At 37.9% G+C, this 11,129-nt stretch overlaps 1 protein-coding gene and 1 long non-coding RNA gene across 7 annotated transcripts in view; one reads left to right on the top strand and one right to left on the bottom strand.

Moving 5' to 3' along the window:
- Positions 1–2,015, top strand: part of LOC133654218 (uncharacterized) — a 2,309-nt gene extending 294 nt beyond the window's left edge. The window contains exons 1-3 of the long non-coding RNA XR_009826858.1: positions 1–455; positions 533–582; positions 969–2,015. The exon at positions 1–455 is cut by the window's left edge and continues 294 nt beyond it. This is a non-coding gene — a long non-coding RNA (uncharacterized LOC133654218). The remainder of the gene's footprint in view (positions 456–532; positions 583–968) is intronic.
- The window catches only part of sycp2 (synaptonemal complex protein 2), a 47,344-nt gene that overhangs the window by 35,383 nt on the left and 832 nt on the right, over positions 1–11,129 (bottom strand). For all 6 annotated transcript variants that reach the window (XM_062054362.1, XM_062054363.1, XM_062054365.1 and 3 more), the window contains exons 2-15: positions 10,935–10,982; positions 9,965–10,105; positions 5,952–6,083; positions 5,772–5,876; positions 5,670–5,694; positions 5,467–5,552; positions 5,293–5,387; positions 5,171–5,205; positions 4,946–5,088; positions 4,804–4,856; positions 4,612–4,657; positions 610–714; positions 478–538; positions 130–278 (exon numbers count right to left, since the gene is read on the bottom strand). In XM_062054362.1, the coding sequence (XP_061910346.1) occupies positions 130–278; positions 478–538; positions 610–714; positions 4,612–4,657; positions 4,804–4,856; positions 4,946–5,088; positions 5,171–5,205; positions 5,293–5,387; positions 5,467–5,552; positions 5,670–5,694; positions 5,772–5,876; positions 5,952–6,083; positions 9,965–10,105; positions 10,935–10,946 (1,188 nt within the window). In that variant the 5' untranslated portion in view covers positions 10,947–10,982. The remainder of the gene's footprint in view (positions 1–129; positions 279–477; positions 539–609; positions 715–4,611; positions 4,658–4,803; positions 4,857–4,945; positions 5,089–5,170; positions 5,206–5,292; positions 5,388–5,466; positions 5,553–5,669; positions 5,695–5,771; positions 5,877–5,951; positions 6,084–9,964; positions 10,106–10,934; positions 10,983–11,129) is intronic.

The raw sequence follows: 11,129 nt of genomic DNA, 5'->3' as shown, positions 1-11,129 counted from the left end.
GTCAAACCGATTCTCGCAATTTATTATTTGATTTAGTATTTATAATAAAACCTTTTCAAAACAATTATTTAACAAAATTCAATTTGGCTTGTGCTTATGTGAAGAAAAAACATGTCCTATATGCTTTACTTTGTTCTTCTTGTTTCCATAGATGTAACCAACAGTTTGAAGGATGTCGAAAGTGGAGCTGAAATGGATAGCAAGACTTGATCCTTCTACCATACCCGCCATGACCACGTCTGATAGCTGCAACTTTAAAACTTGTCTCGTTCCCATCTCTGGAAGAAATGTGCACAACAAAATTAGACATAAATTAATAATGAATATATCACAAATCAATGTGATGAACATTTATGTTGACAAAAATTGCCAACAGGCCTGGCTCACATTATCCAGTTTAGTTCATCCTAAAGGTGTGTGAAGGAGGTCTTCCAATTAATTCATAACTGCACTAGGTAACAGAAAAGGGACTTGTACCTGTAACAATGTAACTTTGAACTTCATTCTCACTGATGCATATTGTATCCCACAGACCAGTCTACATGAAGAGAAGGCCATTAGATCTGGTGTTGGCTGTGTAAGGTACATGTCCAACTAATGTTAACATACCTGAGACTTTTCCTCCGCACATGAGAAGTAAAAAGAGATGCATTGGCTGCCAAGGTTAAAGTCAATCCAGAATTCTTTCAGCTTGTCATCAGCAGGCATCAGCAGCTGACACCATTAACACAAATCTTCAACACTGATGGTAGTTAACTCTGGAACAGCATTCCTTTTTGAATAAGAAGGACCTAGACATATTGTACTTAAAGAGGAACGATGATGGTTTTCCTATTTTCTTAATTATAAATGTTTTTACAATGTATCAATGTCGTGTTAAACAATCATGAGGTTCATGCATTTGGGCGTGAGCTTGCACACAGTTTTGGATGCCTCTGAGCCCTGTGTTTTGTTGTCTTTTTCAACAGTGGGCACGCTGTGATGTGATAGTGTGACAGACGTACTTATGAGGGCATTCTAGTACATGCTCTCTGCCTGCACGACTCCTCTTCTCTGCACTATTGAGACTGTTAGCTGTTGCCTGCAGCCTTCCATATGATTCATTCTCGTCTAATGCCCACCTGACTGGCCTGATGTCTACAAAAGAAAGATATTGGCGATTCTGTGTTTATTTCTTCACAACATTTTATACAGAACTTTTATTCAGCCGGTAGGAAGTGCAAAATTTGTTTGAAGAAACACAAGAGGAGGTAGGAAAAAGTACTATTTTCATCAAGGGATGGGAATCGAAAACCGGTTCTTGTTCAGAAACGGTTCCCAGCGTATCAATTCCTTGGAATTGCTTGCCATTTCGTCTAGAGGCCCTTTTCACGTTTTTTCCGGGTGGGGATGACGTCTTTACGCATTGTGCATAGAGACGTCAGCAACATGGCATGTTCCCGGGTGGAAAAATCGCACCGAAGTTCTACGACATTTTACTAAAAAAGACTGCAACAGCGCTACTTGTAATTCCAAGGTTACTATTTCATCAAGAGGAGGACATGCTGAAACATAATCGTGGCATGCACACGATAATGATGTGTGACATGCAGTGAGACAATTGGTGGTTCTTTTTAATGTGACTCTGTATTGATTCAAGTGTGGGCAGGTGTACCTAATATTGTGACCGGTGAATCTTTATACTGTTAATGAAGTTTATTTTAGACTGTGTCTAAAAAAAGGCTGTGTTGTTCGTCTTTAAGACATATATTTAAGCAGTGTAAATTTTCTAAATATTAATTTGGATATTTGTAGAAAGGGCGGGTCATGGAGGGTTTCATTTGCCATCTAAAGGGAATGCCTCCACACACTAAGGGCCTGATTTACTAAAGGTTTGCAAGTACTAAAACGTGTGCAAACATGATAGTGGGGATGTAACGGTTAACGGTATAATGATAAACCACGGTAAAATTTCAGGCGATTTGTACAACCATTTACATTTTTAATTACCAAAAAACTTAATTCATTAATGCGTTTTAGGCAACACGGCTTACTTCCTGAAAACGGAGTCGCACTAGCGCCGGCGCATGCGCACTAGCGCCGGCGCATGCGCACTAGCGCCGTTTGGCTTCAGAAAATATGGCGGCAACTACATTTACCTCACTACGGAAATTTTCCCTTCGAGTAAACCGAGCCGATTGCTTCGCTTTAGTTATGTACTGGCTTCACTGCCGAGGAGTTTTGGCGTGCGTCTAAGAGCGCACTGCTGTTATTTGATGGCGGCAGGTGTGAACAATATATGAAACAGATGCATTTGTCCCGCACAAAAAGTATACAACGGAAGACAAAAATATTTGATGCATTTCACTCAGCTGCTATGACTGAGAGTTACCATGCAGCAGGGGATGTGTCGGGAATGTTGCCACAACTTGTTTATAAAGTTTTGCGGTTTGTTTACTAGGATGGTTACTCTTCCTTTACTGCTAACTTTGTCAGTGTTTAAATAACATCAATACCAGCCAAAAATGTTCTGTCAACTCATCGAATTGAATGCAGGCTGTGAAGTATCAACCCGCTGAGTCAGTGAGGCACAAAGATTGAGTCAGTTTATTTTTGTTGGCCAGACTGTTGCACTGAACCACATGGTGTTGTTGGAGAACAAAGCTTGTTTATTTAACTTTATCTTCATTCGCCAAACTGCTTTTTGTTTCATATTGATATCAAAAAGTAAACACCATGTTTTTTTTAACATGTGACTTTTTTTTATATTTCACAAAGTTATCACTTTAAAAAATATTCATGTAACATAGCATTTTGTTAATGTTTTATGGTGTATTGTTAATTCCAATAGAACATATTTCTGCTCGAACTCTTAATGGATCTGTCCTGATACAGCATGTACATGTACCGTACATATTTAGATCATGTAAATGTACACAAAATTTACATAACTTAAAGAAAATACCTCTCTCTATCAAAAATGTAAAAATAAAGACAAAGACATCATGTAATGAGAAAAAGCTGACATGTTTATACTATTTATGGACAAAAACACCAATATTTGTCTTTCCATATATGGATAATATTTATCTATAGCCGTTTTATTGGACATTACAAATAACATGATGGCATCGCATTCACACCCTACCCCAACACTGCTTTACCTAACATAATCAGTAATCATAATTTCAATATTCATACAAATAATCTTAATTATTATTTTGACCATAATCGTGCAGCCTTATGTATTGGACTAGATCTCATCCATCAGGGATCGGGACCCTTTTTGGCCTAAAGAGCCATGAAAGCCAAATATCTTAAAATGTATTTCCGTGAGAGCCATATCATATTTTTTAACACTGAATACAACTAAATGCGTGCATTTCTAAGTAAGACCAACCTTTTTAGAGTATAATAAGTCTCTTAGAGGCTGCAATCCCCTCTAAGGTTTCTCATTGTTATCCCATTGGGTTGAGTTTTTTCTTGCCCTGATGTGGGATCTGAGCCGAGGATGTCATTGTGGCTTGTGCAGCCCTTTGAGACACTCGTGATTTAGGGCTACATAAGTAAACATTGATTGATTGATTGATTGAATGTCAACAAAGATTTATCTGAGAGCCAGATGCAGTCATCAAAAGAGCCACATCTGGCTCGAGAGCCATAGGTTCCCTACCCGTCATACATGAACACTAATTTTATCTATATGGACAAAAAGTGCAGTTACGTCTTATGGCCATCAGGTGCCATCTTGCAAAATTTTGGCATTTGTTAGTTTATCTCTTATGTTCAAAGGGTGCCATCTTGCATGATTTTCACTTTTATTTTGATTTAATAATGTTTTTATTTAGTTTCTGCCAATTTACTTTGTATATAATGCTTGTTTCGCTTTCATATGCACATTCAATTACTACTTGAGGTACATGAAACAGTGTTCTTATCTACAATAATGTTTCTTCTTCAAAAGGAAATATTTTTGAATGTGTTTTTTTAATAAAACTTGGTTAAAAGATTTCAGTATAAGTACATTTTGAAAATTTTGAGGACATTTGAAAATACTGCAATAATAATGATAACCGTCAAATTTTTGGTCACAATAACCGTGACAAGAAATGTTCATACCATGACATCCCTGTGATACTACATGCAAAACTGATCTACTAAACACGTGCAAAGTGGATTGCGCCTGCTAAGTGGGCAGAATATAGCCTGCAATTCATTATGCGTCTGTCTTCATTAATATGCAAAATATATCCTGATCATCAAAATGCCCAAAATACTTTGAGAAGATGCAATTATAATTATTTAGCACACGCAATGTGGTTTATCAACACTCATTACCGTTTTGGGAAATCTATTTTGCATTGTATTTAGCATGTGTGAGAATGACGTGCAAACTGACTGTTCCAAACACGGCTACAGAATCGGGACTTGCGCTGCACAAACAGACAATGGACAGACGAGAATCCTCCTTAATACGTGTGTCCACATACTTAGAAGGCGGGTTAAAAATGTGACAGAAGAGCAAAATTTACACCAAAGCATATCAAATGCATATTATCTCTACCACGAGAAAGTGTGTTAAATGTAGATTAAAATCATCATAGGTCCCCTTTAAAAGTCACAGCTACTGACCTCAAACTTGTCCAAATAAACCGCCAAGCACGGGAAGGAATGAACTCTGCAATCAAGAGGACATTTACGTTCCGTTGAAACAAACTTACGATCACTGTTATAACATCAAACATAAATCAGTCGGTTTTTATAAAATTTACAAGGAGTAAACAGTAAAAAGCCTGGTTACAATTTACTTAAAACATTTTTTACCTTCTCCTGTCTCCTTGTATTCCATTCACAAAGTTCAGAAAACTGCGACAATCCTGAAATTAGAAAATTTGAAATTATTACAATGCATGGTCAGGGCACTGCAACAAACTGTAAATGGACTTGATGTAATGGATGTTTTTACCGCCTCAAACTCAGAAACTTGGATCTGGACAAAGGCACCGGCCACATGAGCCATGCTGAACCAGTGATCTGTCAGTTGTTTTCTCTGGATGGGTGTTGTCATTCGGAACAATGCCTCGATTAGAGCTATTTGCAAGTCATAATCTGACACAGGCAGAATTTGTATTAGTTTTTCTTTCTGTATTTATGAATAACGGCAGATTGTGGTATTTTAAACAATGATTACCCCCACAGTGCAATATCTGCCCAGCCAACTTGGTCCTGGAAAAACATGAAAAAGCAGAGTGAACACAGTAGAAATAATGTGTGAATTAATGTGGATATACTTGTAATATGTCATGAACATACATAATCTCTGAGGCCTCCTGTGAGGTCAGGATCTTCTTATCTTTCTTAAGTTCCACCGGGATTTTTTCCAAAATCATGTTCAGTTTTCGGATTGCCTGGAAGGTAGTATCAATTAAATTAATGAGCATACACAAAAAGGACAGGAAATGTTGATCAAAAGTGATGAATCAAAACCTCTTTCTTGATTACGATGTAAATTCTGGCATCGATTACCAACTGGCCAATGGAATACAGGAAGGACTCAGTAATTCCATACGCTCCTATAAATACATAACTAAACGTCACATTTTATGATCATGGTTCTAGTGCGATATGAGCACAGTGTGATTATATTTACATAAGGATAAATTAAACTGTCAAAAAAACAAGAGAGATACCTTCTTGGGATGCTTCATGGACCACCTGTCACACAGGACAGATACACTTAACAAAAAGCATAATATGAAGGTAAGACGTACTAAATTAAAACACTAGCTCACCATTACAGCATCAAAGAAGTTTTCAGAAAGTCTGGACAAGTACTCGTCCGAATGTGACCCACGCTGAATCCACAATTTCTTGCATTTCTCAAACCACTGCACCATGTACACAAAAATATATGAATCAGCAAATGTTTTATTTGATAAGTTATAGTACAAATGCATGGTTATTATACTTATCTTTTTTATCAGGCCTTGAGTAATTATTCCTGACAGCCCTTGGCTTCCATCGGGTAATTTCAGGTTCTTCCCACATTTGTGGAGGATTGCTAGACCCTCACAGGCTGTGGTGGAATCGTTTTGTTCCAAACTCTGAATTAAATACATTATTTACATGTGGCGGTGTCATCAAGTATACAACCAACATACTGTATAATGTAAGGTGTAGGGCTGCACGATAAATCAACATTGAATCAACATTGGGGTTTAAATTAGTTGCGATTACATAACAATAAAAGACTGATGTTTTGGGGTTTTTTTCTCCATCGTCACTGGCATTTGAGTGACAGACATGTTCGCCAATCATAATGGTTGAGCCTTTTGTCTTTGTTTGTCTCTCACTTCAAACAAGGAAAAAGACAGTCTTGGCACCTGAGCGCGTTTATTTAACAGTAGAATTAACTGAATACAGTGAGCCCTCTTTTCAGTCATTCACAGCATTTGTCACGGTGGGCGGAGAGACTCAGCAAGACCGCACACACATGGAGCTTTGACAACCAGCCTCGTGACTCGCCAGTGGGAAGTTACGCAAAGTAACAAAAATTAGGAGAAAAGAAAATATGACTAGAAAGCTAAATATCCCGTTGTAGTAATATTTCAGCTTCAAATCGGTTGGGCAAAATAATCCCATCAACACAAACAAACGAGCAAGAATGCTGTGATCACATTATGGCAACAAACAAAAAGACGTCCGTCCGACCGTCCTAGCTTTTCCATATCGGAAAAAAATGCATTTTAAGATGTTCAACATTTATTTAAGTAAAATGTATTTAGGATAACCAATATATTTACCTTCCAATTACAGTACAATGGTAAACAATTCTTCTGTAATGAAAAACAAAAGTTGATATCCTTTTAAATGTTTACTTGCACTGTAATTATATATTAGGAGTACATTATGAACAATAGTTTTACCAATTATTTCTTCAGTTTAAGGCAGGCCTGGGCAATTATTTTGACTCAGGGGGCCAAATTTAGAGAAAAAAAATTGTCTGGGGGGCTGATATATCTATTTTTAGGAACACTAATACAAAACCTCACAATAATGTCTGATTGAATGCTAAAAACGTTATGACAGATCGCCTTAAATAACAGAATGGAATTTTACATGTTTTTATTGAATGAGACACTCAGAATGTAAATGAAAATAAAGAATGTGGGATTTACAATATTAACTATGGACGATAAAACACTGAATATTGACAACATATGAACGTCACACCCCGTCTCGATCAACATATTTTACAATCAAGCAAAACGCAACAAACACAGCGAAATATGAACACGAAAGGTAAAAAAACCCTCCACCTACGATCTGATACATCACTAAGATTTAGAACTTTGTTGTAAAAATCTCCTTCCGCGTCTGTCCCTGACACCCTCATTTCAGGCTGGCCGCTCTGGAAACACTCTGTGGAAACGCTCCCCACTCACACTGCTTGGTGCCTGGTCTGACCTGCTGTGACTTAGATTACCATAGTAACTAGCATATCAGGCAAAAGGGCAGATTCCAACCATTAAAGTACTTTGTATAGTTCAAGACTTACGGTCATTTGAAAACATCACTGCACATCATAATGGCAGCTACAGTTTCTATCTTAAAGGCCTACTGAAACCCACTACTACCGACCACGCAGTCTGATAGTTTATATATCAATGATGAAATCTTAACATTATAACACATGCCAATACGGCCGGGTTAACTTATAAAGTGACATTTTAAATTTGCCGCTAAACTTCCGGTTCGAAACGCCTCTGAGGATGACGTATGCGCGTGACGTAGACCGGCGAACACGGGTATGCCTTCCACATTGAAGCCAATACGAAAAAGCTCTGTTTTCATTTCATAATTCCACAGTATTCTGGACATCTGTGTTCGTGAATCTGTTTCAATCATGTTCATTGCATTATGGAGAAGGAAGCCGAGCAAGCAAAGAAGAAAGTTGTCGGTGCGAAATGGACGTATTTTTCGAACGTAGTCAGCCACAACAGTACACAGCCGGCGCTTCTTTGTTTACATTCCCGAAAGATGCAGTCAAGATGGAAGAACTCGGATAACAGAGACTCTAACCAGGAGGACTTTTGACTTGGATACACAGACGCCTGTAGAGAACTGGGACAACACAGACTCTTACCAGGATTACTTTGATTTGGATGACAAAGACGCAGACGTGCTACTGTGAGTATGCAGCTTTGGCTTTTTTTTGCGTATGTACGTAACTTTTTTTTAAATATATAAGCTTTATGAACCTTGGGTTAGGTGAACGGTCTTTTGGGCTGAGTGATTGTGTGTGTTGATCATGTGTTTGAATTGTATTGGCGTGTTCTATGGAGCTAGGAGCTAGCAGAGGAGCTAGGAGCTAGCATAACACGTACCGTCCCGTACGTGCGCGTCACGTACGTAACTTTTTAAAAATATATAAGCTTTATGAACCTTGGGTTAGGTGAACGGTCTTTTGGGCTGAGTGATTGTGTGTGTTGATCAGGTGTTTGAATTGTATTGGCGTGTTCTATGGAGCTAGGAGCTAGCAGAGGAGCTAGGAGCTAGCATAACACGTACCGCACCGTACGTGCGCGTCACGTACGTAACTTTTTAAAAATATATAAGCTTTATGAACCTTGGGTTAGGTGAACGGTCTTTTGGGCTGAGTGATTGTGTGTGTTGATCAGGTGTTTAAATTGTATTGGCGTGTTCTATGGAGCTAGGAGCTAGCAGAGGAGCTAGGAGCTAGCATAACAAACACGCAGGTGTTATTATGCAGGATTAATTTGTGGCATATTAAATATAAGCCTGGTTGTGTTGTGGCTAATAGAGTATATATATGTCTTGTGTTTATTTACTGTTGTAGTCATTCCCAGCTGAATATCAGGTACCGTGAGTATGCAGCCTTGGCTGCTAAACATTCGATAACTTGACCGTATGTGCGCGTCACGTACGTAACTTTTTAAAAATATATAAGCTTTATGAACCTTGGGTTAGGTAAACGGTCTTTTGGGCTGAGTGATTGTGTGTGTTGATCAGGTGTTTGAATTGTATTGGCGTGTTCTATGGAGCTAGGAGCTAGCAGAGGAGCTAGGAGCTAGCATAACAAACACCCAGGTGTTTTTATGCAGGATTAATTTGTGGCATATTAAATATAAGCCTGGTTGTGTTGTGGCTAATAGAGTATATATACGTCTTGTGTTTATTTACTGTTGTAGTCATTCCCAGCTGAATACCAGGTCACCCCCGGCTCTCACAGCATCTTCCCTATCTGAATAGCTTCAACTCCCCACTAGTCCTTCACTTGCACTTTACTCATCCACAAATCTTTCATCCTCGCTCAAATTAATGGGGAAATTGTCGCTTTCTCGGTCCGAATCTCTCTCACTTCATGCGGCCATCATTGTAAACAATAGGGAACTTTGCGTATATGTTCAACTGACTACGTCACGCTACTTCCGGTAGGTGCAAGCCTTTTTTTTATCAGATACCAAAAGTTGCAATCTTTATCGTCGTTGTTCTATACTAAATCCTTTCAGCAAAAATATGGCAATATCGCGAAATGATCAAGTATGACACATAGAATAGATCTGCTATCCCCGTTTAAATAAAAAAAATTCATTTCAGTAGGCCTTTAAAGATCTAAAAAAATGATTTGGGAATGTCCGGTGGGCCAGATTGAAAAGCTTAACGGGGCGCAAGCGGCCCCCAGGCCTTAATTTGCACCGGTCTAGTTTAAGGGCATGAAAAGGTCTGAGTCTGTCAGCATAAAGCCAAATATTTTTTAAGTAAATTATTTTTTAAGTAAATTATTGCATATTGTACCTTGAGACAAAGATATGTTGATTGGCAGTCTAAAAGTAAAATATCTTCCTTCATTCGCAGTTTTATACATTGATTTGTATAAAATATGAAAATCGCAAATTGAATCGCAATTATGGAGAGAAAAATCGTGCAGCCTTAGTAAGGGGTATACATTATCGTATCTCACCCCGGTCATGAGAACATCCAGTTTGTTTAGAAACCGTTGTGGACATTTTATGGGAGTTGCCACATTTGTGGTGTTTCGCAAGAATCCATTCAGAGTTGCATGGTCTCCACTCTTAAGTATATCTTCAAGTGCTTTTTCCAACTGTGAATACAAACGTTAACAAGACGTTACAAAAAAGATCAGTTAGAATAATACATAATGTTGGATATAGAGAACAAACCCTTTATTTATTGAATTAAAAATACTGAAATTCCACGACATAGTGAATATGCAAACAGCTAAAATTATACACAAAGCAAACTATAATCTGCTAACCAAGAATAAACATTTTTTCTCAACAAAAGAGAAATATAATCTTAGAGAAAAATTCAAAACTTTTGTACGCACGTACAACACTTAAGACCTTCAGTATATCAGTATGTGGAATTAAATTATGGACGAATTAAGCAAACAAATCAAACAATGGACTAATATGAGCCACTTAAAGAAACTCTTCAAACTTAAAGTGTTTACAAAGTACAAAGGAGAACCATGATAAAACACTCTGAATTTATTTCATTCATCCATTCCTTTTTAAGATAATCTTACTCATCTCACCATATGAAATATAACTTACTTATTATTTATTTATTTGTATTGTTATTACTTATGGAGTATTATTGTGAATAAATTGAGAACAGGAAGTGAACACAATTTTAGCAGTTGCTATGTAAAGGAAAAGGGCTAGGATTAAATAAGCTCTGCTTCTTCCTACTCCTTTTCGAACATATTGAATAGAGAAACTGGAAATGTTGATGCATCATGTTGTATGCATGCATGTTCCAAATAAACCCAAACTCAACAAGATTTTGCCATATACCCCCGTTTACTTCCATCCATTTTCTACCGCTTGTCCCCCTGTCGGGGTAGCGGGTGGGGTGCTGGAGCTTATAAAAGGCGATTTATATTGATGACAAACATTTGATTCTACCTCTGAAGTCATTCTCCTTGCGGCTTGTAAACATCCGGGGGGGAAAACCTGTTTTTGGAATGAAAAACAAAAACGTTGTTCGGATATTGGTTTAGTCAATATGACATGTCACGTTAGCCTCCATGTTGCCGAACAGTCTCCTAGCATAGGTGGCAGTAGACTGTGGTTAATTTGTATATGTTTTAAGCAAGTCCC

This window comes from Entelurus aequoreus, linkage group LG07 (assembly GCF_033978785.1).
Source record: "Entelurus aequoreus isolate RoL-2023_Sb linkage group LG07, RoL_Eaeq_v1.1, whole genome shotgun sequence".
NCBI classification, from domain to species: Eukaryota; Metazoa; Chordata; class Actinopteri; order Syngnathiformes; family Syngnathidae; genus Entelurus; species Entelurus aequoreus.
Note: the sequence above shows the minus strand (reverse complement) of the source record. Positions and strands in the feature narration are given on the sequence as shown.